Source organism: Sparus aurata, chromosome 1 (genome assembly GCF_900880675.1).
Source record: "Sparus aurata chromosome 1, fSpaAur1.1, whole genome shotgun sequence".
In the NCBI taxonomy this organism is placed as follows: Eukaryota; Metazoa; Chordata; class Actinopteri; order Spariformes; family Sparidae; genus Sparus; species Sparus aurata.
The window spans coordinates 2,274,281-2,301,308 of NC_044187.1; the positions used below are offsets into that span (position 1 = coordinate 2,274,281).

The 27,028-nt window shown below is 42.6% G+C and overlaps 2 protein-coding genes across 2 annotated transcripts; one reads left to right on the forward strand and one right to left on the reverse strand.

The window, feature by feature from the left end:
- Positions 1 to 960: 960 nt before the first annotated feature.
- gpr137bb (G protein-coupled receptor 137Bb) lies at positions 961 to 6,577 on the reverse strand. The gene is made up of 7 exons (XM_030411390.1): positions 5,997 to 6,577; positions 3,751 to 3,800; positions 3,433 to 3,655; positions 3,156 to 3,305; positions 2,945 to 3,073; positions 2,639 to 2,760; positions 961 to 2,421 (listed from the first exon to the last, which is right to left on the reverse strand). Exons 1-7 carry the CDS (start codon positions 6,396 to 6,398, stop codon positions 2,289 to 2,291), a joined length of 1,209 nt encoding a protein of 402 aa, XP_030267250.1. The 5' UTR covers positions 6,399 to 6,577; the 3' UTR covers positions 961 to 2,288.
- Positions 6,578 to 10,525: 3,948 nt separating this feature from the next.
- On the forward strand, positions 10,526 to 26,915 carry LOC115586173 (NLR family CARD domain-containing protein 3-like). The gene is made up of 7 exons (XM_030424983.1): positions 10,526 to 10,885; positions 11,223 to 11,455; positions 12,203 to 12,256; positions 12,308 to 14,015; positions 15,050 to 15,223; positions 16,479 to 16,652; positions 26,165 to 26,915. The coding sequence occupies exons 1-7, from the start codon at positions 10,818 to 10,820 to the stop codon at positions 26,190 to 26,192; spliced, it is 2,439 nt and encodes an 812-aa protein (XP_030280843.1). The 5' UTR covers positions 10,526 to 10,817; the 3' UTR covers positions 26,193 to 26,915.
- The last annotated feature ends 113 nt before the right edge of the window (positions 26,916 to 27,028 follow it).

Sequence of the window (27,028 nt, forward strand, 5' to 3'; positions counted from 1 at the left end):
ACAATTGTGGTTTAAAACATTAAAACATAATAACTAACAGTTTGGATGTTGTGTCACAGACGTCTATGTGCTGCTGTGATATCTATTCAAGTTAGCATGCTAACCAGCTAGCTGTGACCTGAAAACCTCTTTCTCCCAGGTTCTGTGTTAATGGTGTGGTCGTCCGGCTAGCTGCACGGCTAACCAAGCTAGCAGGCTAACAGCCTCTACAGTCATAAACAGAGTACAGCTAGCAGCAGTTAGCTACTCTGATGATACGCTGTCCCTTTTTGTTTAGAGTTCAATGGGTGATCAATTCTGAAGTGCAGCACCTATAAAGGAAGATTTCAACATTTTGGAAATACATTTAGTCACCGTCTCTGTGTTTAAGGTTTAAGGTAAGTTTTTGACGACATCTTGGTTTCACTAAATATAGATAACTGTCAGAAGACACATTAATAACAAAAATGTCAGCAATTCACCAGTCAAAGCTAACTGAAGCTGACGTCATATTAACAGAATTCAAAGACTATTAAAGTTAAAGGTAGAATCAGTAGGATTTGCCCCAGCTGTTCCTGAACGCACCACAAAGACAGTTGATTGTTGAGTCTCATTCCCAGGACGTCAAATAGACACATGTTGAGTTGGTAAAGCGTCCCGAGCAGCAACAAAGAGAGAAAATCAGAAACTCTCTGCAGATACGAGACACTAACACGCCTTTTCTCTGCATTTGCCGTGCGTGATGTGCTCTGATTGGTCCACATCAGTCTGCTGATGCTGGGAAATAACAATAATCCATAATTCAATCAATTCAATCAAACTAAAGTAACGAGGCTGTTCTGAAGCTGTGAGGAGGAGAAAGTTAAGATGTTTGAGTTCAGAGATACTCGAGTAAAGTACAGATACTGATACCAGGTATTTAATTACTCCCAGCCTGTGTCGGTGCACACTTCATAAAATACTCAATAAATTGACGGAGAATTGATCATGATGGCTTGTTTTATTGAATTTCACGTCACAAACACATGAAGCACAAACACCACAACACTCAACAACACAGTCGATGATCTCGATACAAAGAACTTTACAAAACCTGCGTCTGTTAGAAATATAGACTTTAAACTTTTTCTTCTGCTGCCAAACAAAGTCCATGTTCACAGAAACGTAACGACGGCTCGAGTCCTAAACTCGTGTTTTCATTAGGATGGTTTTAAGAGTTTCTTCATTTGAAAAAAATTAAAACTAAACTTTGTTTTTAAAACTAAATCTGGAATCTCAGAAGAAAAATGTTTTTATTGCTAAAAAAATAATTCAAATTAAAACTCAAGCAGAAAATAACATGTTAATGTGTGAATACAACACGACACAGGTGTGTGTGTGTGTGTTACAGGTTTTGAAGGTTTCGTTTCTAACAGTCAAAATCTTCCAACAATGACTTGAGGAGTTTTTCAAAGATGATTCAAGACGCTCTCTCATCTTCGTCTCTCAAAGCAACGTCAGCAACATCTTTGTCTTCGTTTCCAGAGTCGAGTCTGAATAATTATCTTACACAAAATGAAAACTTGAGTCTGTTTTTAATCGACTGTCTCGTTTGAAAATCTCCTCAAATTGCTTAAGAAACATTCTCTCACACATTCATCACAACATCGTGGGCGTACGGTGGAACATGGACGCTGTCTGAATGATCCTGTACAGCGTTTCATCACAGACTCGCAGCGATGTACAAATTAAAGTAACTTCTCGTCTTTGATTCTTTTCTGATTGTCGCAAGACGTTTTGCAGCTCAGAGTTTCATTCTTTCTGTGGCTTCATGTTTCTCTCAGGATCAACTGCTGTGCTGATGACATCATGCTAGTGTTAGCTTGTTAGCATGCTGCTGTTAGCATTGAGCTCAACCTCACAGCTGTTAGCATGACTGCCGACTGTCTCGTGTTTTTTGGTTCCCTTTGTCGTCATCAGCTTGTTTGTGTGATTTTAATCATTGATCTTTTATTTAAACCTCGATATGAAGCAGCTACAGTCAAAGTAAAGTGAAGACTGAAGATTTTAACTAAGTTAGGGGTAAAAAGAAGATGAAGATGTTTATAAAGAGCTGAAGCCCCGCCCCCTCCCGTTTCCCTCAGGGACCTTATTTGGTACAACAGGAAGGGGCGGGACTTCAGCTCCACCTGTACAGGATCCTCCTGGTCTGCTGTTTTTCTCTAAATTCTGTACTGTGACTTTACAAACCAGAGCGTCAGTGAGAAGAAGAAACACAATAACTGATCGGCGTCAAAGTGCACAGTGATGCTGTACAGTGAGGAGAGGAATCATGGGTAAGGGTGGAGCTCTCCTCCGGTGGCAGCGCCGGCAGCAGCGGTGGTCAGGCGCTGTTCGTCGCTGTTGGTGTGCACAGTGAAGCTGCTGTGGCGGCTGCCCCAGTCGTAGCAGTCGGAGGAAAGACTGAGAGAGAGACGGGTCAGTTTGTTACCAGTTTACTCCTTTAACTTCACTTACTGTGCAGATTCTGATTAATAATATGTTAATATAATCAACATCATTGATCTCCGGGGTGACATTCAAAAGCTAGTAGCAACAGCTGCAACAAAAACTGATGAACACAAATTGAGAAAATACTGCTGCAGCAGTGAATTAATGACATCAGGGATGATGCTCCTACCTCGCTGATGCATTCTGGGGAGGAATGCTCCACGCCAGATCGTCGTCACTGTCGTACCGACGAGGGTTGTCAAAGAAATATCCTCTGGAGGAGAGAACGTGGTTTGGTATCCCAGCGGTGCTCTGTGGAGACAAAGAGTAATGTTAGCATGCTAACAACATTTAGACTTGATGCTAATGTCGTAAAAAATCAAAACATTTTGGTCTTTGTACTACTCCATCGCCCGACAGAGACGACAGCTTAAAAAAAAACAACTGCAGGTGTTTCAGAGGTCAGAGGACACCTGACCCTGCTAGGAGGACTGACCCTTTCCTGAGGCGGCCGTCGGACCCTGAAGAAGAAGACGACCAGCGAGGTGGGCAGCAGCTCCCAGACAAACAGAATCACCCCGAACACGATGTAACCAGCGTCTCCCAGCGACGACCGCAAGTCCGCCTGGAGGCACACAGGACGGGTCAGAGGTCAGATTCTGTTTAAGTCCACATCGACAGATGTTGAAGTGTAAAACAAACCCCACCTGGTCTGAGACGTTGTACCAGTCATAGTCGAAGGAGTTGATGGTCTCGATGTCGGTGAGGGCGAGCACCACCAGGTTGTAACAGGCCCGCGATGCGTACAGAAACACCACCATGATGCCAATCAGAGTCACCTGACACACCGACGTCCCCTGAAAACAGACGTACGACTCGTTATTATTCACTTTTTAAATTCAGGCGCTGCGTGAAATCTTTCTCCAGTCTGTCGGCTGAGGTTTTTGTTTGGCCCCGGTTTGTTTTAGAAACCTGTGACTTCACCTTTGACTCCAGGTAGATGTTGGCCAGCGACATCTTGGCGACCTTGTAGAGGCAGACGGACAGCGAGACGGCGCAGAGGACGAACAGACTGTCGTTGATGGTGACCCTCACCAGGACGATGGTCTTGACGTCAGCGGCGGTCATTTTGACCAGCAGGGCACAGACCAGGTTCACCACCAGGAAGAGAAGACTGACGCCCAAGAAGACCAGGTACAGAGGAAGTCTGTGAGGACGAAGTTCGACAGTCACCACTGAAGACAATAACTGTTTTAATAGATTATCTGTATTCAGTCAGAACGAGGAGGCTGAAGAAGTTACCTGTACTTGAGCAGTGCAGGTGAGTACTTGGACTTTGCCTTGAAGTAAACCTGTGAGAGGAAACAAACAAACACACACTTACAGCTGTGGACAACTCTTCAGTGATTAGAATAAATCTCTTGTTGTGTCCCTTGAGGAAACACGACACTTGACTGGTTAGAGTTTTTTAAGCTAGCTGCTGAGCTACATCCATGAGAAACAGTTACAGACAACGTGGTTTCATTTTCGCTCTCAACAAAACAGTTTTTGTCCCTTTTCATGTGCATCACTGTGAATGTCTTTCCAGGAAAGACAACAAGGTGATGGTTCTGAACAACTACAGATGATTCTGACTTCTGTGGTCATTCATGTCGAACTAAAGTATAATCCAGCCTCAAGACCCACAACAGCTCAGCCCAGGTTGTAGACTTGTCCGCGGTGGATCGTGGAAGATGTAAAATGTGAGAGAGAAGAGAGAGCCGACAGTCTGCAGCCGCTCATTTCATCGATTCGTCATTAAGGAAATAAGATGCCGAAGTGTTTGGATGGAAAAATAATCAGTGCCTTGTGAGATGTGAGGATCACGTGGAGCGAAGCTGCTGTGAAGTGAAGCTGCTGTGGAGTGAAGCTGCTGTGGAGTGAAGCTGCTGTGAAGAGGCTCGTTTCTCTCCCGTCTTTATTTTCTGATCTATTTCAGAATCCAGCAGCTGCTGTGGATGAATGAGTGAAGAGAGACGGCTGCTCTACCGATCACCCCGGAAAAAACTGACAGGAGGTTCGACTCTCACTGAAAACCAGGATGAGAAACTGACATCTTGTCATTATGAGTTGAGAGGCAGCTGCAGCTCAGGTGGTGGAGAAGGGTCAGCCATTACTTGTAAATGAAGGAAATTAATTAACTTTGAATACAAGTAAAGGATCAGAGAAAGCAAAGCTGCTGGTCATCAGTCATCTGTGAAGTCTCTCGACACTTAAAGGCCTTCTTCTGCTTATTTTTCATTTCATGTTTTTATTTTGTTGTGTCAACTAGAAAATATTTACATGCATAAAGTTTCAAAAAAAGGTGCCTGTCTCTTGAAGGGCCATCTCCCCAAAAAGCTCTGATTGGTCAGCTCACACAGGCCTGAACAGGCCCCGCCTGTCTGAAGGCTATACATTGAGAACATATTTTAGCCACAGTTTATCTGTAATTTGTTAAAAATTTGTGATCAGGCCGCCATTTTGTGCCTGCTTGGAACCAGACGAGCCAAAACCAAAGTATGACTCAACTACATCCTCGAGTGGGAGCGATTCTGATCCGTCCAGGTTCTGTTGATCCAGATAATCTCCACAGATGAACTCCACTCTGTGATGTGTGAAGCTAAATTAACTGTGTAGCAGTAAGAAGCTAATGCTAGGCTACAAACAGACGACATCACGGTCACATGACTGAAACGTCTCCACCACTAAGAGTCTTACTGCACAATTACTATCCAGGTTTTCTATAAACTGATCAATGTACAAGTTGTAAAGTCAGAGTTAGAACAGTGTGTAACTAAAGTGGCTGTAAAGACGGACTAGTGAGTAGATGAGTCTCCGTGTTCGCTGTGAGGACGTTTAATGTCCCCGACAACCTCTGTAGTCTCATTCAGACACTCGTTAGCAACCGCTGACTGTTTTTAACACATGAAGAGCTTCACAATTAAACTGTGAGACATTTGATGATGATAAAATAGGGGAACAAGACGTGCTAACATGCTAACTGATTTCCAGGTTTTAGAGCTAATTTCCATGGCTGCTTCTCAGTTTCTCACCTTAAATGTTTTCAGAAACGTATTTTAATTTTGATCATGCCACCATTATGTGGCTGCTCAAAACCAGACGAGCATAAAGTACGGCCCGACTTGAAGAACGTCAGCCAGAAGCGTTTCTTGGTGCAAGGCGGCGCAGTGCAATCTGGGTTTGAGAGTTTTCTACTATATTTAATAAAAAAATTATCATCTGCATTTTTCTTCTGCAGCGACGGACAATGAAGAGAAGCAGGGAGACACTTCGAGGGGCGCCGCCACAGCCGGTGTTTCTCTGCATCACTGGTGGGTGTGGTCAGACGTGTGCTTTGTTGCACCTGTAACCACGCCCCTCAGCAGTGATGTCACAGTGTAACGAGTACACTGTGACATCACTGGAGCAGGGAGAGAAGTTAAAGCACCGGAGGTCCTGCTCTGTCACCACCGTCTCCTCCACCAGAACCAGAACCAGCACCTTTGCTCCATCAGCCTCCTGCTCACCTGTGCACAGTAGAGGTTCATGAGGCTGAGCGTGAAGAACTGCAGGCAGACGGGGAAGCAGTACAGCAGCCAGAAGGCGAAGGGTCCGAGAGCGTTGGCCGTCACACAGTCCCTGAAGTAGAAAGAGAAGAGGAGGGCTCGCAGGGCGGCCCACAGCAGACACAGGAACAGGAAGGCCGTCTGGTAGCTGAAGCGCTTGTGTCGGTACCGCAGCACCAGCCAGAGCTGGGCGTAGACGAAGGCGAAGAGCAGCGAGTAGAAGATGGTGTAGGCGATGGTCAGACCCAGCTTCACGTAGGGAGGGATGGCAGGCGTGATGGTGGGAGGGGGAGGGAGGTGTGAGCCGTTACCGGCATGCTGCTGCTGCTGCACCGGGCTCCCCTCCATCGCCTCCCCATTCATCCCCCCAGTGGTCCCCAGCAGAGGGAGGGAGGGAGAGACGGAGCAGCAGCCTCCGAGCTCCAGGAGGAGAAGAAGAAGAAAGGAAGAAGAGGAAGAAACGTGTCAGAGCCCATCCATCGACGCTCCTCCAGACATACCGTCTGACTCACAGAGAGGAGGAGGAGGAGGAGGAGGAGAGGCACCGCCCCTCTTTTAGCCGGTGCCTGGTGGAGAGCTATTGGTGGCTACTGGTCACATGGTCACGCTCCCCGGCAGGTGATTGGCCGAGCAGGAGGAGGGATGCTGCAGAGAGGAGAGGAAGGTGGAGAGATGGATCTGGAAGGAGAGAGAGGTGAGCTGGGATGTGTGGTCCTACCCAACACACACACACACACACACAGTCTCTCTCACACACACACACACACACAGCGTCACAGCAGCATCATACAGGCGTCGTCGGCTGACGCTGGTTCTGATTGGCCGGTGTCAGGCGGTCCTGGTGGATGAGGATGAACGAGTTCTCTGGCAGCAGATTATTTAAATGTACTTTTGTTGTTTTTTTATGTGTTGCACAGAATTAATAAATTGATTAATAATACATTGTATTTTTTGGGGCTTTTTACATAAATTAAAGTGAAGACAAACATAATGAGGCAATAAATAACGGATGAATCAACAAATTATTAACTAACATTTAAATTAAAAAAATTATAAATATGAATACGTATGAATAAACTGAAGAGTAATCAGTGACTGAATGAAAATTAGAATAAATAAGTGAATTAAATGATTGTAAAAATTCATTGATTATTAGTTGATGTTTTTTGTCTCAAAATATGAAAATACTGACATTTCACTTATTTTTTGGCCTCATTAAAATATAAAGAAGGGAAACTTAAGTAAGTGAGAAGAATGTAAGTCCCAAAATTTTCACTTTAATGGTACCAATCTATAAGAAATTGGGGCCTTTAGGAAAATTGTTCTGTTTTGTATAGAGAAGTTTTACTTTAAAGGTCCTATTTGTCAGAAAAGTAGATTTTTTTTTAAATCTCATTCCCAGCTCATCAAATACTGAGGCTCTGAGACTGCGTGTAAGACATGTTATAAAACAGAAAAAACAGCTCCCCCAAAAAAAACTAACTCCAGAACGTCATTTAAAACAGAATTATCTGTTAGCACTTCCTGTTAGCAGTGAACCTGTGGATGTTCAGATGACTGTCACTGGATCACTGTGGTACTGAAGGAAACGTTAAAACAGGATGTTTCTAAGGCAGGTTCTGAACATGTGAGGAGAGACTTTAGGGGTTTCTAAGCAGGTTCATGGAGTCACCTCCACCTCTCACACACCTCATGGACAGGAAACGTCCTCCTACACATTTAGATGTTAACTTAAGTTTAAATATCTGTTATAGACATTTATGCAAATCTGTGCATATTTAATGACGTCATTACATTTGCATATTTAAACATGAAATATCAGAAAAAATACACATCGTCCTGTCAGACTACAGTATGAATGAACGACCAGTATTGACCAGATATCATCTCCTCCTCCTCCTCCTCCTCTTCCTCCTCCTCCTCCTCTTCCTCCTCCTCCTCTCTGTCATTATGTAACCGCAGCTTGTTAGATAACAGAGGAAGCTGTGCAGTTCTGTTTCATTCAGCGCTCTGCGTCACAGTTTTATTCTCGCAATATATAAATACATAAATATATAAATATATAGATATCTCTGTGTTGGTCACATCTCTGACGGCACTTTGCTGCGTTTATATGATGTGATAATCTGACTGTCAGTCTTCATGTGGGATCTACTCGGTCTGTCATGTAACTGCATGCAGGGAAGGAAAGTAACTAAGTACATTTACTCCACTACAACTGTCAGGTGCTTTACTTCAGTCTGCTTCTACTCCACTACATTACTCCATTACACTGATCTGACCGATGAGATTACTAGTTACTTTACACAATACAACATACCGTTAAATATCACAGAACTTTTACTTTTACTCATGTTGGATTTTTATGCAGGATCAACGATGGATTACTTTCACATAAAAGTACTGATGCTTTTACAGAAGTACAGGATCTTCCATCACTGATCGACACGAAGATGTGAAATGGATTTTAAAAAATGCATTAAAACGTGAAATTCTCTTTCCTGCTAAATGTGTAAACACTCTAAAGAATAAAAAAGTCCCGTCTCTTCCTGGTGGATGTAAGTTTTACAGTATTCATGATAAAGTATTTGTAAGGCAGAGTAAGAAGACTGAATCATCCTGACAGAACATTAATATTGTAAAGCTCAGCGAATCTTCAGGACTCATAAAATCACTGAACTGCTCGTGTTTGGCCCGACTGAGAGTCTCACTGCTCAGGTTCTGTTCAGATTCTGTTCAGAAACTCATTAAATACAAGACAGTGAAAAAGCTGGACAAAAAAATAAGAATGAAAATACTTCATTACAAATAACAGTCTGTAAGATCATCATAAGTTTCCTCTTCCTCCTTCAGTTTATCTCAAACAGTTCATCCGCACATCTGGACGGACTGTGGGTCCAGTTCTGGAGAACCTGCGGTTCTGAATGCCGGCTGTTGAAATGCTGATAAATATAATTAAGTATAAAAAAATAATTAAAGTTCAACATTTCAAAAGGTTCCATGTAGACTCAAAAACATGTAGCTTGATTTTTTTTTCTAATATACTCAGATTCTGACAAAGATCAAGAAACTATGAATGAAACTGGAGGAGAATCAAACAGAGCAGCAGGTGGAGGTGAGGGTGTAGTTAGACTCTGTGTCCACTAGATGGTGCAGCAGCATAAAGGTGTTTGAGTTCTAATGTGAAGTTTGTCTTCGTGTACATCTGGAGATCACACCAGGAAATGAGTGAAATAAACCAAATATTAATTAATTTGTTTAACTGTCATGCTGATACATTAAAGGAACAGTCCGCCCAAACATGTAAACTCCAGTCCTCCTCCCCCATCCTGATGATATAAAAGATAATCTGCTCCCATCGGATCAGAACAGAAACTGATGAGACTCTGTCCACACACCACTCAGCTAACATGTTGTGTTTTGATAGAGCACCCCCTGGTGTGAGTCCTAAACCAGCAGTGGTGTCGTGTGTCTCACGTACACCACAATAATTTACAATAAAAAAAAAAACTGCCTGAATTCTGGATTTAAAGACACCACAGGTCTTTACGTCTGGGGTCGTGTCAACAGCTAAACATCCACTCCAACTTTTGAAGTTTGACACTTTAAATAACTCTACAAAATAAATATGCACACCATAAAAATTATTTATGATACCGTAGGACTCTTGATATCTTTGTAAACGATATCAAGAACAGATCAGGACGGATCGGGGTCCTGTCGAGACTTCTTTTCCCGATAATGACCGCCGTTCTATACATTATCCCATACTTAACGTTGCTGACCTGACACAAGCTAATTAATGTTGGCTAGCTGATAGCCTGCCTGTATACTTCTAAAGCTGGCTAAATAGCTCGCTGGTTAGCCGATGACTTGGCGTTTTGTTAGCACTGTTATATTGTCTGATGTTAGCCAACACTGGTGTTCAGTCATTAACAGTTTGTGTAGCGATGTGTTGTAATATCAATATAGAGTTAATTATTTGATTTTGATAGTGTGTGTGTGTCTGTGGTGGTTTAGTTTGTCTGTTGCCTTTTTAGATTTCAGCTCTTATAAAAGAAACCGTCTTTGTTTCCACTCAGGAACGCAGGAGTTTTACCTGTTTGGGTCGTTGATTAATATTAAAATGTTAGTCAGCCACAGGCCCAGATGTTGTATGGTAGTAACACATCTGCATGTATTGTCTGTACATTTATATAAAGAAATAAAATAATCCTAACTGAGGTGTGTTGTTTTTCCTTCAGAGAGCTGTAGATTGGAGATAATGAGGGTGAAGCTGCTATCAGACTGTAAACGGGAAACACACACACACACACACACACACACACACACACACGGATAAACTCACCCACTTCCTCACTGAGGGGAGGAGCAACTGGCAATTACGTGAGAACAGGGAGGAACCCTGGAAGTAAAAGTGTTGAGTCAGACTCCATTTTGAGAGGACGGAGCAGAAGGAGAACAGCTGCAGTCTGAGGCAGGGTGAGTGTTAAAAGCACATTGTGATTATTTACTGTGACTTTACTTACTTTGAGTCAGTTTTGTTGGAAAATGTTGGAGAAAAATGTTGGAGTGAAGTCAACAGTTTGATTCGTCTGTGGACACAAAGTCCTGATTGGCTGAATAATACTCTTTAAACCTCCAGTAACCCAAGAAAACAAGCACAGGTGTGAAGAAACCTGAGCAGGTGGACTTCTGGCTGCTTTTATTATACTGTATAATGTGTGTGTGAAGGAGGAGGAGGAGGACAGAGCAGAGTCTCCAGCATCCAGCTGTCTGTCTATGAACACTGACCCGTCCAAAGGTCCTGATCCAGACTTCAGTACTGAACCTGGACCATCAGACTTAAAGTAAGACAACTGATACTAACTCATTTATGTGACTTTTTTCAGTTCCCTCTCACAACGACATGTTTAGTTCATGTTGTGTTTGTATATTTCAACAACCATGTATTTGCTAACTAACTTTAACAAACCTTTTGGACTCATGACAGAGAAATCATTCGTCCCATCTTCCTCTTAGTGCTGTCAGTCACGTACAAAGCTGTAATCTGATCAAAGAGGACAAACAGAAATAGTTAAACTTGTTATTTATGGACAGGAGGAGTTTGCTCCCTCAGTGGATGTGTAAATGGACTTTTTGTCAAAGATTCATGTGATATTAATACAAACATGTTGGTGTTTGCAGAGTTCAGTCCAACAGACAGAGAGCAGAGTCTCCAGCATCCAGCTGTCTGTCTATGAACACTGACCCGTCCAAAGGTCATCCTCCAGACCTCAGAACTGAACCTGGACCATCAGACTTTGGACTCTGGTTCTGCAGACAGTGTAGCACATCATTCTGGGACCAGTCTGCTTCACCAGGACGCTCCTCCTGTCCCCAGTGTGGAGAAAGATCCAGTCTGAGCAGCACTGTACAAAGTAAGACTATATATCTGTCTGCTGATGTCTTCATGTCTGAACACACTACTTGTTGTTTTAATACATTTGCTCTGTCACACATTAACCAATCAGAAAGAGACCCAGAGAGAGATTGTTTTTATGGACCAAGGTGCTGAGAAGGTGCACATAGAAGTGAGCCCAACTAAATCTAGTTGGTACTGCCCCACCTCCAGCACCAGCACCTGTTCCTTCCCCCATGAGAGGAGACATTCCCTGTCCTGAGGACCAGTCTGATGCCAGGAATCAGTTCACCTTCCTTCTTTTGCATGAAACTGGCACACACCCGACCCCAACGCCTGTCCCTGCTGGTAGTCAGCCCACAGGGTGGCGTCTCCATGTAGTCAAAGACCAGCCACCAGATATTCACCAGAGACCTCCACTCCGAGGTTTAGCTCCAGAAAGGTGCCCTGATTTCTCTTTCCTGGTTCAGGTGCTGCAGCACCTTTGTGGCTGATTCATAGAGGTTCTTTGAATCCCTCTCAGTCTGGCCCCTCCTCTGGGGCTCATTAGCTTTGTGAGACCCTGCCAGGGGCTAATGCCCCCGACAACAGAGCTCCGAGGATCACAGGGACACACAAACCTCTCCACCACGTTCAGGTGGAGAGAAAGGAAAAGGAAACAACAAACATATTCTTATACTGATGGTTTTTAATTTGTAATGAAAAGACCACTGACTGCTGATTGTCACATTGTATTTTTGTCTCCCACTTTCTTCTCTTCTTTCAGTGAATGTTGGTCTGCAGGAGGTTTTCCATGAACATAAGATCAGTCTGAGGAGGAGATGTGAACGTGTGACTGAAGGAAGTGATGGAACAGGAAGTGATGAAACAGGAAGTGGAACCCTCCTTAACAAGATCTACACTGAGCTCTACATCACAGAGGGACAGAGTGAAGAGGTTAATACCCAACATGAGGTGAGGCAGCTTGAGACAGCTTCCAAGAAGAAGACCTTCAGTGAAACTCCAATCAGGTGCTGTGACATCTTTAAAGCCTCACCTGACCAACAGAGATGCATCAGAGTCGTTCTGACCAACGGTGTCGCTGGAGCTGGAAAAACCTTCTCGGTGCTGAAGTTCACTCTGGACTGGGCAGAGGGCTCCGAAAACCAAGATGTCAGTCTGCTGGTTCTGCTGTCGTTCAGGGAGCTGAACCTGATCAGAGATGAGCAGTACAGTCTTCTCAGGCTGCTCCATGTTTTCCATCCAACATTACAGAAGGTGACAGCAGAGAAGTTCGCTGTCTGTAAACTTCTCTTCATCTTTGACGGCCTGGATGAAAGCAGACTTTCACTGGATTTCAACAACCATGAGGTCGTGTCTGATGTCACACAGAAGTCATCAGTCAGCGTGCTGCTGACAAACCTCATCCAGGGGAAGCTGCTTCCCTCGGCTCTCGTCTGGATCACTTCCAGACCTGCAGCGGCCAATCGGATCCCTCCTTCATGTGTGGACAGGGTAACAGAAGTACGAGGCTTCACTGACGTCCAGAAGGAGGAGTACTTCAGGAGGAGGTTCAGTGATGAAGATCTGTCCAGCAGAATCATCTCACACATCAAGACCTCCAGGAGCCTCCACATCATGTGTCTGATCCCAGTCTTCTGCTGGATCACTGCTACAGTTCTGGACCACATGTTGACTACAGACCAGAGAGGAGAGCTGCCCAAGACCCTGACTGACATGTACTCACACTTCCTGCTGGTTCAGACAAAGAGGAAGAAGCAGAAGTACCATGAGGGACGTGAGACGAGTCCACAGGAGCTGACGGAGGCTGACAGGGAAGTTCTTCTGAAGCTGGGGAGGCTGGCGTTTGAACATCTGGAGACAGGAAACATCATGTTCTACCAAGAAGACCTGGAGCACTGTGGTCTTAATGTCACAGAGGCCTCGGTGTACTCAGGAGTTTGTACAGAGATCTTCAGAAGAGAGAGTGTGATCTTCCAGAAAACAGTCTACTGCTTTGTTCATCTGAGCGTTCAGGAGTTTCTGGCTGCAGTCTACATGTTCCACTGTTACACCGACAGGAACACAGAGGTCCTGGAGGACTTCCTAAGAGGTCAAAGTTATAACAACTACTTTTCCCTGGATGAGTTCCTGAGGAGCGCCATGCAGAAATCCCTTGAAAGTAAAAATGGTCACCTGGACCTGTTTGTTCGCTTCCTTTATGGCCTCCCTCTGCAGTCCAACCAGAGACTCTTAGCAGGCCTGCTGCGTCAGACAGACAACAGTCCAGAAATCATCCAGAGAGCCATCAACAACCTGAAGGAGATGAACAGTCATAACATCTCTCCTGACAGAAGCATCAACATCTTCCACTGTCTGACGGAGATGAACAACCACTCAGTCCACCAGGAGATCCACGAGTTCCTGAAGTCAGAGAACAGATCCGAGAGGGAACTCTCTGAGATCCACTGTTCAGCTCTGGCCTACATGCTGCAGATGTCAGAGGAGGTTCTGGATGAGTTGGACACACGGAACTACAAGACATCAGAACAGGGAAAACAGAGACTGATTCCTGCTGTGAGGAACTGTAGAAAGGCTCGGTAAGTCCAGATGTGATGAACATTAAACATCCTGGTAAAGCTGAAGCCTTCAGTATTAAAGACAAACACTTTACACACATGTATTATATAAAACCTCAACACCATACATGTTTTTCTGAACAAGTATGAAACCTGCTTATTGGATCAATTCTCATCACCAAGCTCAGAGATGAAATGACATGTAGTCGTCTACTTTCCAAAACATTTACTTCAGCCAGGTGAACTCCACCTGAGACTAATTATTACCCATCAAATGATAATAATTCAATCTTTAGTACTAATTATACTATTGATTGAGTAGAAGACATTGAATTAATTTAATGGGAGGTGAAAAGCAGATGGAGTGACAGAATAAAATGCATCAAAGAACAAAATGCACACAAACACATAACTGAGGTAAACACATACGAGTGCAGTTACAACCTACAGTAAATTTACATAAAGCTTCATGAAGATGAATCAACTCAAATCTGACACGTTTACATTACAGTCATCTGGACACTTTTGTCCTGAACATCAATGTGCAGTTCATGTTGCTCAAGGGCACTCGGGGAGGTTCATTTATTGATTGATTTTCTTGATATAAGACTTTTAAAAGCAGTTACAAAGTGCTGTACACACATTAGGCCTAAACAACAACACAATGAAAGAGTCTCAAGAAAAAGCAAGTTTTACTCCGACAGTTATAAAGATAAATGTAAAGACAACAGAATGAATAAAACAAACCAAAATCAAACATGAAGATAAAAAAAAAACACATCAGGGTTAAAAGCAGCTTTATTTAAGTGTGTTTTGGGGGCTGATATAAAATGGGGCCCTGATTCAGCCCCTCTGATATCCTCAGGCAGGGAAATTCTGGGGCCTCCTGGACAGAAGGAGCTCAAGTTTCAAACTACAAACCTTGTGATCAGTGACTGAACAGCTCAGGCTGACCAGCTAACCACCTGAGCTTTGTGATGCAAAATGTATGAATCTGTTTTCACAATAAAGTGTCACATGTTATTGTTTTAATGTTCTATTATCTGTCATCACAGATTTTATTGCTGTGAGCTCTCAGAGAGTCATTGTGAAGTCGTGGCCTCAGCTCTGAAGTCCAACCCCTCCCATCTGACAGAGCTGGACCTGAGTGACAACGAGCTGAAGGATTCAGGAGTGAAGCTGCTGTGTTCTGGACTGGAGAGTCCAAACTGTCGACTGGAGATTCTGAGGTCAGTTCATATGAAATTTAAATCAATAACAGAAGTTTTAAGTTTCCTTCAGTTGTTTTCTGGGTTTGTCTAAAGTTAAATCACAACAACTCAGTTTAAAGTTTGACAGTCTGAACGGTTTGACTCCTAATTATATTTTTATAACACACACACACACACATGCACACACAAACACACACAGGTGACACTACATTTTTGTGTTTTACTGCCTGACGTACATCACACACAGATGCAGAGATTTAAATCTCTGAACAGAAAGTGTCGAATCTTTAAAAAAGGAGTTTGGATGATGTTTAAGTCACACTGGATAAAAGACACACCTCCTTTCATGTGTTTATGTGCTCTCTCTTGGATAACAGTCTCTTTTTATCTATATATTAAAGGATTATTCCGTACCTTGTTAATGTGTTCTTATTGTAGTTAAATGCACTTAAAATGAGTCACATGACAACCATGTTCCAATAAATTAACTTCAAATTATTAACAGAAGAATAAGAATTATAATAACCAGAAAAAATATATGTAACCATCCACAGTAAATCACAGTAAACCCAAAATGTGGTTTTCTACTGACCTTGTTCTAAATGACACTTTAACAAGTCAAACCAATGAATTCAGTGCAATGTTCCTTTAACCTTGTTTTGTTACTATTCACTGTCGGTTTACTTTTGTTCAAACACAAAAATGTTGTTTTAACCTCGTTCTGCTATTGATCACTGCTAATGAACTTTACCACAAAAGACCTTCATTAATATTAAACGCAGCAAAAGAACTCTTATAGAAGCTTTAAGTGATACTTAATTACTTTGTTGGCCCACACACACACCCAAACAAGCTGGCAACCAACACAACAAAGAGAAATAAGACAAACGTCACACTGCAGGCCTGGTGGAAGCTGGGGAGCGTGGCGGCCAAATAGAGTGAGCGTGCAGAAACAACAGGTGAGTACTTATTGTAGTAGAGCTCAAGTTTGTATAGATGAAGCCTCTGGTGGAGCTGCAGAGTTTAAGAGGTGACATCGCTACGTCCTTATTGAAGCAGCAGCACGTTGTCATTAATATTAATGAGAGCTCTGTTTCACTTTGTGTATCTGACAGTGTTGAACCTGCATCCTGTTAGGTTCAGGTGTTTGGAGTTTCATTCTCTAAACGTCTACATTCTAAACCTTCTTCAGCTCTGAACACATTATTAAACACTGAATGTTTTCAAGAAGGAACATTGTCTTTTAAACTTACATCATTTATTCTTTATTCAGATTGGAGAACTGCAGTTTGTCAGAGATCAGCTGTGCTTCTCTGGCCTCAGCTTTGAAGTCCAACCCCTCCCATCTGAGAGAGCTGAACCTGAGTGACAACAACCTGCAGCATTCAGCAATGAAGCTTCTCTCTGCTGGACTGGAGAGTCCAAACTGTCGACTGGAGACTCTGAGGTCAGTTCATGTGTTTCTGTCTATCTATAAAGATTTAATTAACTTAAAGTTTTCACTCTCTCTCTTTTGCTCGACCACACATTCTCTACACACAGCACACACGTGTGGTTGTTCATCACAACAAGGAAACTAGCTTTACTTGAGAAAAGGCTGCAGGCAGCGAGACAGAAGATGCTGAAAAGGTAGAAAGTGAAATGTTACTTCAGAGCGTGGAGGACGAGACGACTCTGGCTGTTCCCACTGACCAATCAGTGGTCTGCAGTGTGTTAACTCCACCTTGTAGCATCGGATCAATAAGCATCAGTGAAGCTAAAAGTGTTCATAGCTGTTTCAGACAGCCAAAGGTGGATGGAGGTAACTTTTCACATGTTCTCTCCCGTAAGGCATTCAAAGTGTTTCATTCAGTTCATATTTCACAGTGACAGAAATAGTTGTGTAACAAATGAAAAAAGAGCCAAGAGAGAAGTTGAAACCTGGGCTCTGTTTCACCTCCACTCAGCTCACCAATCACAGTTCGAGGAAGGTATTAATGTTTGTGTGACAGGTTTGTAAAATGACACAAATTGTTGGACACAGACCCCCCAATTGTGACATCAGAAAGGTGTGGCCCCCCCCGCAGAGATTTAAATCTCTGAGAAGAAAGTGTTGAATCTTGGAAAAAAGGAGGTTGGATGATGTTTAAGTCTCATTGGACAAGAGACACATGAGTGTAATGTAATCTCTGATTCAACACACTGCACGTGTTGAATATGTGTAACTCTGAAGACAAACTTTAATAACAATGAAAATATTACACTGCTGATGAATGATAAGTGTGACACAATTATTTCACACATACTGTTGTTCTCACATGTTTAAATCTATTTGAATATTTCTTTTAAACCGTGGTTAATACTTTGAAAACTGTTTAAATCTTAGGTTAAACAGTCAGTTCTGAAGGGGATTTGATTCATAGATTCTGTTCTGATTCTGCTTCATATTTACATCAAAACTTATTCTATCTACCAAAATCATGCACTTTTCCTTCTGAAAATAACAACACAAACGTTGTTGTGTTTTCTTTTCTGTCAGACAATGACTAACCTGTGTTTGTTCCAAACCTTTATTTTATTATTTTTTTTCTCCATACTTTGTTAATCCCCGAGGGGAAATTATTCTCTGCATTTGACCCATCACTAGCTGCATATATATTGTCAGTATGTACAAATACACACTGCAAGCTAGGGGCAGTGGGCTGCTTTGACATACGGGGGTTTGGTGCCTTGCTCAAGGGCACCTTGGCAGTAGTCAAGGAAGTGAATTGGCCCCTCTTCAGCTAGCAGTCCACTTCCATATTGAGGTCCACAGCTGGATTTGAACCGGCCACCCCCCGGTCCCCAAGCCAAGTCTCTACCGACTGAGCTACTGCTGCCCAAATGATGATGTGTGATGTCTGTACTGACTGAAACAGTAAAGCTCCTGTTGGTGAGAGTTGATTTTTCAGTCTCATTTCCAACCCTTCAAATTCTGACGCATTGGGATGGCAGTCGACCCGACCTACAATCCCAAAGCATCAGAATTTGGCGAGTCAGGAACCAGACTCAAAATTCATCTGTGTTAATAACAGGAGCTTTAAGTAGTGGAATCAAATGTTCACTCAGTTTCTGTGGGTTTTTATTTGGCTGCACAACATGAGTTTGTATAGTTAGAGCCTCTGGTGAAGCTGCAGAGTTTAAGAGGTCACATCACCACGTCTTTATTGAAGGAGCAGCATGTTGTCATTAATATTAATGAGAGCTATGTTTCACTTTGTGTATCTGACAGTGTTGAACCTGCATCCTGTTGGGTTCAGGTGTTTGGAGTTTCATTCTCAAAACGTCTACATTCTAAAACTTCTTCAGCTCTGAACACATTATTAAACACTGAATGATTTCAAGCAGGAACATTGTCTTTTAAACTTATATCATTTATTCTTTATTCAGATTGAGGAGCTGCAGGTTGTCAGAGATCAGCTGTGCTTCTCTTGCCTCAGCTCTGAAGTCCAACCCCTCCCATCTGAGAGAGCTGGAGCTGAGTCACAACTACGAGCTGCAGGATTCAGGAGTGAAACTGCTGTGTTCTGGACTGGAGAGTCCAAACTGTCGACTGGAGACTCTGAGGTCAGACACCATTTTTTCCTTCTGTGCTCAGATTAATATAATGTGAAAGTTGTGTTGACACTAAACTGCAGACATCAGGCTGATATTATACTGATCCACACTGAGTATCTTCATGCTAAAGTCTGTTTCGTTCTTCTGTGGTTTAGTCCATTGACTGTGGCAGAGCAATGTTGAGCTGCACACTCAGGGGCGGTCCTCCACCATTTGGTGCCCGAGGCGAGCTTTACTTATAGCGCCCCATCCCCTAAAAAGACCATGTCCAAAGAATTGCTCATTTATTTAAACAATGATAATCCAAACAATATAACAATATGTGCAAATGAATAAACCTGTTCTATTATAAATACACAAAAAGGAAAAATTAAATGAGGTGGTCCATGATACGGCCCTCTCCGAACCAAACTCTGTTCTCATTAGGTCTGTTACATGAAGAGGCCAGTCAGCAGGATCAGCTAGAGGTGTATTGCCAGTGTTTGCTGCATTTAGAGGGCACATGAAGCACACTTTTTCACCTTGTATTCAAGATAACTTACCCCACGTACACACACACAGATATAGAGTACATATAATGTCAGAGTAATGCTATTGTGAGCATAAAGCATAATCTGATATTTTTTTAAAGAGAACATCCTTGAGCCAACTTGGATGAATAAAACAGGACAGTTAAGTTATTGCTAAGTCTTTACATTCATCAGGCACACACCTTAAAGACTATGGATGTAAATTAGCAGCTCTGCTAGAATCCGGCATATTTACAGAGACATTTGGGATGTTCATTAATGTGCACTGACCCTATCCAAAAATAATGCATTTGTTATTATTATTATTATTATTATTGTTGTCATGTTCACGTAAGTCAATACGTTTTTATCATCACAAACATTCAGTGACACATTAAACTCACCTGAGGAAACTGGAGCAGCTGAGGTGCATCATGGCTGTTCCTGCTCTGATGATTCAGCTGCTCCTAAATATTTTAATAGTTCATCTAAAATGATATAATAAACAAGTGTGTTATCAGCGTGGAGTAAATTACTTGCATTTCTCGAAAGATATTATTATGAAGTTGCTAAGCATTTTAATCTTGACATTTATTTTATATAAATTCACTGAGTCCCATCTGCTCACAGCTCTCTGTGCATCCCTCTCTGTATAAACAGAACTCTACCTGTATATATCATTTATTGTTATTATTATGCTCAGTGTTTTTAAAGTCCACATGTTGAGATCCTCATCTGCATATGAGGCACTGACTCACTCAGCACTTTACTGATTTGCACTCTGGTTAGATGTTAAACTGTATTTCACGCTACTTGAACTTGACAGTAAAGTTAAAACTAATCCAAAACTGAATCTAATCTAATGTTGCTATATGGACAGTAATAATACACTTTTCACGTCCAGCCAATGTTTTATTTCATAGCACACAATGAGATGCAGAGTGCTACATACTGCAGCTAGCATCTTTACATCTGACTGCATGTTAATAACGACCAAACCAAAAAGAGCGAAGCGGAACGTCACACACCCTCATTGCTAATAAACATTTACTAGTAAGATGACATGATGCTACTGCTAGCTAGCATGATTATATCATGAATGCTCTGCGAATTTAAAACAATATAATCTAAATGTCATACCTTTCTCCTTTGCACGTTTCTCCTGCTCTTCTTTTCTGCACTTTTGAAAGTGTGCCAGGATGCTTCTGCCATTTCATTTGAACATGCTCAACTACTGATTTTCATTTTCGATTCCAAATCATGTTTTCTTTTTAAATGAAGTGATGATAATAAACATTCTACAATGAAAAGTTAAATAATCTCTATTTTAACTATCAGACAATAACAAACATATTCAGAATTGTCTTTGTATTTTAATGAAGCTTTGTGACTTTTATACTGACTGAATATTTCAACTGTGAAGTTACATCATTTATTCTTTATTCAGATTGGTGAGCTGCAGTTTGTCAGAGATCAGCTGTGCTTCTCTGGCCTCAGCTCTGAAGTCCAACCCCTCCCATCTGAGAGAGCTGGACCTGGGTTACAACGAGCTGCAGGATTCAGGAGTGAAGCTTCTCTGTGCTGAACTGGAGAGTCCAAACTGTCGACTGGAGACTCTGAGGTCAGTTCACGTGTTTCTGTGTTGATCTATGAAATTTAAATCCACAGCAGAAGTTTTAAGTTTCCATCAGTTCACTTGTTTTCTGGGTTTGTCTGAACTCAAATCACAACAACTCAGTTTAAAGTTTGACAGTCTGAACAGTTTGACTCCTAATTATATATTTATATCACACACTCACACACACACACACACACACACACACACAGGTGACACTACATTATTGTATATTACTGCCTGATGTACAACACGCACAGATACACAGAGATTTAAACCTCTGAACAGAAAGTGTTGAATCATTAAAAAAGGAGTTTGGAGGAGACTTCCGGTTGCCACATAGGGAAGATGGCAGGCTGACTGAACACTCTCCCCCTCACACGGATTAATTCCCCAGATTCAATTGTTTTAACACGGCAGTACAGTTGTTAAACTATGGAAGGGGACAAAACCAGTAAAGCTAAAAGTAAAGTGAACACAAGATCTGGAAATTACGAGAAGGTAACCGCGGAGAGTGACGACGACGCTAATGCTAGCTCTCCTAGCCTGGCCGGACTTGACCACGCTGAAGCTGGCATGCTAGCTAGTATTCATGCAGAGATTAAGGCAATGCACCGCCACGTAAAGAGTGAGCTGCACTCATTCTGGTCTACATTGAGAAAGGACATGAAGAGGGAGCTGGCGGAAATCCGTGATGAAATTAACCAGGCTCTAGGAGATGTTAGGGAGCCTTGAAACAAACAACAACGTGACTTGAGGAAGCTGAACAGCGTGTGGCTGATCTAGAGGAGCACAGCCTCGACCTCGGGGATTCACATCGCCATTTGGAACAGAAACAGGAATTCATGCAAACAAAGGTGACAGACTTGGACGCTCGGTCATGGCGAAATGATATCCGCATTTATGGCATCCCCGAAGGTGAGGAGGAAAACAACATTATGGACTTTGTGGTCAAATTTATGAAGTCAGAGCTGGCTGTATCTGGCGAGCTTGACCTGAAAATACAGCGCTGCCACAGAGCTCTGGGTACGTGACCACCACGGGACACTCCGCCGCAGTCCACAATAATTAACTTTCAGGAGTATAAAACCAAAGAACAGATCCTGACGTCTGCTTGGAAGAAGAAGGAGGTATTTTACAAAGGCACAAGAATTTATTTTGATCACAACTACCCGACGGAGATAGTTAAGAAAAGAAGAGAGTATGCAGGAATAAGGAGAATGCTTAAGGAGAAGGGTGTGCGGTTCCAGACCCCCCCGCCCGCCAAGCTCAAGGTGTTTCTGGACGGTGGACCCAGGATTTACATCAGCCCTTTTTACACAGCCTCCCCGCATTATTTCCTGAGCGGTGGTTCGCCAACTCTCCGCCGATGGTGATTCATACTGAGCGAAGCCTCTCCACCTTCACGTGTGTAATTCACACAGAAAGCCTGCACTGCGGCTCCTAAAGAGGCGTGACGGTACACGTCATGTTGATGACATCGATGTTTCCCAGGTGCTCCCCTGTTAATCCAAACACGCGAACAGTTTATAATCATATGGATGCTGTTATAATGTGTTGTGATTGAGATCCTGACCCACCAAACATCCTGGAAAGTAACGAAGTTACGTTTTTCGCGCTAAATTATATAATTATACATAATCGCCAACAGTAAACAGGACGCTGTCTGACTCTGTCACTCGAGGGGACGGAGGCCGTTTTCTGGGGGAAAGTTCCCTGAAGTCTTGGTCGGGAGGTCTGACCATCACGTTGATTTACTTTCATCACAAACACCCGGTGAGTTAAAGTTTTTTGCCGGTGACAAACGCTGTTTTTCGGGCAGAAATGTGACGAAGAGTCGGCAGGACAGGCGGGAGGATGGACACTTCTCCATGTACAGCTGTGGTATTTGTTTTCCTCATATAAGTTGCCAATGACAGTTACAGTTACTACGTTACTTTTGTTTGGTCCTGTAGCATTGCTTTGCGGGACATTTCTCTGTATTTAGTTGAGTGACGGCCCTGTGCAGTCAGACCGACACGCCCTCGCTCCTCGCCTCCAGCTTATCCGTTCACACTGGGACGTCTCACCAATAATGCGGCCCTGATACTACCTCCAGAGGTGGATCAGTGCCGGAGCGAAATTTCCCCCCTCTCCACATCTGTAACTTTTTCACAGAGGAGGGTGCAGAGAATTGGCGCAGGATCCCTGCGTGCAAACGGCACTGTGAATGAGGCTAAGATGCAAGAGAAGCTGCGGACGACCTGCGGAAAAAGCGGTTCCCCGTCGGCCAAGACCCAAGAGGGTCGGGGACAAGCGCTGTCTTTAACAAGTCAAACCAATGAATTCAGTGCAATGTTCCTTTAACCTTGTTCTGTTACTATTCACTGTCAGTTTACTTTTGTTCAAACCCAAAAATGTTGTTTTAACCTCACTCTGCTATTGATCACTGCTAATGAACTTTACCACAAAAGACCTTCATTAATATTAAACATGGCAGAAGAACTCTTATAGAAGCTTTAAGTGATACTTAATTACTTTGTTGGCCCACACACACACCCAAACAAGCTGGCAACCAACACAACAGTCTAAAGTTAAATCACAACATTGTGAAGCTTCTCTGTGCTGAACTGGAGAGTCCAAACTGTCGACTGGAGACTCTGAGGTCAGTTCACGTGTTTCTGTGTTGATCTATGAAATTTAAATCCACAGCAGAAGTTTTAAGTTTCCATCAGTTCACTTGTTTTCTGGGTTTGTCTGAACTCAAATCACAACAACTCAGTTTAAAGTTTGACAGTCTGAACAGTTTGACTCCTAATTATATATTTATATCACACACTCACACACACACATGCACACACAAACACACACAGGTGACACTACATTTTTGTGTTTTACTGCCTGACGTACATCACACACAGATGCAGAGATTTAAATCTCTGAACAGAAAGTGTCGAATCTTTAAAAAAGGAGTTTGGATGATGTTTAAGTCACACTGGATAAAAGACACACCTCCTTTCATGTGTTTATGTGCTCTCTCTTGGATAACAGTCTCTTTTTATCTATATATTAAAGGATTATTCCGTACCTTGTTAATGTGTTCTTATTGTAGTTAAATGCACTTAAAATGAGTCACATGACAACCATGTTCCAATAAATTAACTTCAAATTATTAACAGAAGAATAAGAATTATAATAACCAGAAAAAATATATGTAACCATCCACAGTAAATCACAGTAAACCCAAAATGTGGTTTTCTACTGACCTTGTTCTAAATGACACTTTAACAAGTCAAACCAATGAATTCAGTGCAATGTTCCTTTAACCTTGTTTTGTTACTATTCACTGTCGGTTTACTTTTGTTCAAACACAAAAATGTTGTTTTAACCTCGTTCTGCTATTGATCACTGCTAATGAACTTTACCACAAAAGACCTTCATTAATATTAAACGCAGCAAAAGAACTCTTATAGAAGCTTTAAGTGATACTTAATTACTTTGTTGGCCCACACACACACCCAAACAAGCTGGCAACCAACACAACAAAGAGAAATAAGACAAACGTCACACTGCAGGCCTGGTGGAAGCTGGGGAGCGTGGCGGCCAAATACAGTTGAGGCCGGTTCACTTTGAGCATGCAAACAACAGGTGAGTACTTATCGTAGTAGAGCTCAAGTTTGTATAGATGGAGCCTCTGGTGGAGCTGCAGAGTTTAAGAGGTGACATCACTACGTCCTTATTGAAGCAGCAGCACGTTGTCATTAATATTAATGAGAGATCTGTTTCACTTTGTGCATTTGACAGTGTTGAACCTGTGTCCTGTCAGGTTCAGGTGTTTGGAGTTTCATTCTCTAAATGTCTACATACTAAACCGTCTTCAGCTCTGAACTTACATTATTTATTCTTTATTCAGATTGTGGGAGTGCAGTTTGTCAGATATCAGCTGTGCTTCTCTGGCCGCAGCTTTGAAGTCCAACCCCTCCCATCTGACAGAGCTGGACCTGAGTTGGAACAACCTGCAGGATTCAGGAGTGAAGCTGCTGTCTGAACTTGTGGAGAGTCCAAACTGTCGACTGGAGACTCTGAGGTCAGTAGAGAGTGTGAGTCAGTCCGTGCTGGTTTTAGCGGTATTGTAATAAACACAGTCAGTATCAAAGTAAAGATCCAGCATTTCCTGCTTTCCTCAGTGAAGCTGTGAGAGGAGAACGGTGACAGGCTTCAGGATTGGACAGAAAGAGATAGAGGGGGAACAGTCGGCCAATCGGACGAGCCAGAAGCTTGTTGTGATCATGTGTTTAAGTTGAAGTGAAGACGACTGTTGCTGTTGTGTTCATGTCTACAGGAAGTATAGCTGGATCACAGCTGACAGCATCACAGGATGTGTAGAGACAGCGGTCCTCATCCATCAAACTGTTGCAGCATCAAATCTTTGTTCTCTCATTTCAACACTAAACAACTGATCATTCCATCTGTGTCACAGCTCTCAGGTCTATGGTGGCCCTGAAGGTCAAAACACAACAACATTCCTTCCTAATTAAGTCTGTACTCTTTTGGAGAAAAAATTAACAGCAGAAGCAGTGCAAGCTATATTTCTGTTTTAGTACATCAGCCAGCTTCTTTTGATTTTTTCAGCATGACTAAGACTTTGTTACAAAAGCCACGTCGACACTCTCCCATCTTTGTTTATGGGAAATGTGTAACAGCTTTTTATTTGAAATGGTCCTCTGTGAACTAGCTCTCATCTCATTTTGTCACAAGAGATGGCCAGTCAGCTAATGGTCCTGATGCTGTGTCACTCTGCTGTGCTGAGGTAGAGGGACAGGAGCACCTGATGCTGTGTCACTGGGCTGATGGTGAAATATTTTAAAGTGCATCCCTAACCCTAACCCTAACAGACTCCATATTTACAGATTAGTAATATTTCAAAGTAGATGAAACATTCAGGTGTGACTGAGACTCTGGTTTTTAACAGCAGTGAATCATCATTAAAGTGTTTCTGCAGTCATGATGCGTTCAGGGACACTGAGCAGTTTATTTCACTGTGTACTTGAGTGAAACCTGCAGAGTAAACACACTTGATGTGTCTGCAGGTCTGTGAGCTTCACTCCAACACGTTAACATGAAGCTGAAAGGAAGCTGGCTACGCTACACAGCCGCTCCACTTGTGGTCTGAACAGGACTGAAGTCCTGCTGGTCTTTATATCACTGACTGACAGCTGATGGAGGGAGTCTCTGGAAACACTCATGTATCACTTCTGCTCTCTCTCATTCTCTTATCAGCTGCTGGGACGGATCTCTGTCAGAGTGATGAGAAAGGTGGAGGTGTTGAGAGGATCAGCTGTGTCCTGATGATCCAGAGAGGTTGAAGCAGCACCATCAGCTGGTGGGTGGAGAGGCTCTGACTGGGCGGAGAGGAGAGCTTCATCCAGCACTGACTGACAGACCAATCACAACACATGGAGATGACTGTCAGTGCTGCAGTGTGAACTGCTCTGAGATCAGCTCCACTGTCCAGTCCAGCATCATCCCTGTGTTCCTCTGGATGTGACAGGGTGTCATCAGTGTATCTGGACTGCTCTGCTGCATCTGCCAAGGAGCCGTCACGTTAGGAGCAGACAAAATAATGACTTCATTACTCGTTAACAGAGACTTGATGTTCTCTGCAGTTAGCTGGGAAACATATGTGCAGATATCAGCGTCGCCTAAAAGGCAAAAATCCAATATTGTTCATCCGTTGTGTAAATCTACAGTCATTTAAAGTGTCCACAGGTTAAACTAGTGTGAACTAGTGTAAAGTCTGTGCTCGTCTCTGTTTTCTCTGGGACCTTATTTTCCTCTGAGGACCAAAAGTTTGTATTATGACCTCATTAATGTTGTAAATATTAAAATTCTTCTATAAAACTACTCAGTGCTCCTTTAAACAGTGTTGTTGTTCTGTACAGACAAACAGTATTACATCGTATTAATTCTGTGTCATAATAACAGAATAAATGTAATGATGACATTAAAATGTCTTTATTTTTACATTAAACCCAATCAGAATGATGTATCATCACTTTGTCATTTTAAAGTCAAACTAACAAAAAGTTTTTCAGTATCCAGAATCGTTCACTCTGCTCAAAGATTTTTTTGCAAACAGTTACG

Coding starts and splice junctions, on each gene's coding strand:
- gpr137bb (XM_030411390.1), bottom strand. CDS start 6,398: ATGAATGGGGAGGCGATGGAGGGGAGCCCGGTGCAGCAGCAGCAGCAT. Junction 3,801..5,996: donor TGAACCTCTACTGTGCACAG/GTGAGCAGGAGG, acceptor TTCCTCTCACAG/GTTTACTTCAAGGCAAAGTC. Junction 3,074..3,155: donor GGTACAACGTCTCAGACCAG/GTGGGGTTTGTT, acceptor GTGTGCCTCCAG/GCGGACTTGCGGTCGTCGCT.
- LOC115586173 (XM_030424983.1), top strand. CDS start 10,818: ATGAACACTGACCCGTCCAAAGGTCCTGATCCAGACTTCAGTACTGAA. Junction 14,016..15,049: donor AGGAACTGTAGAAAGGCTCG/GTAAGTCCAGAT, acceptor CTGTCATCACAG/ATTTTATTGCTGTGAGCTCT. Junction 16,653..26,164: donor TGTCGACTGGAGACTCTGAG/GTCAGTTCATGT, acceptor TTCTCTTATCAG/CTGCTGGGACGGATCTCTGT.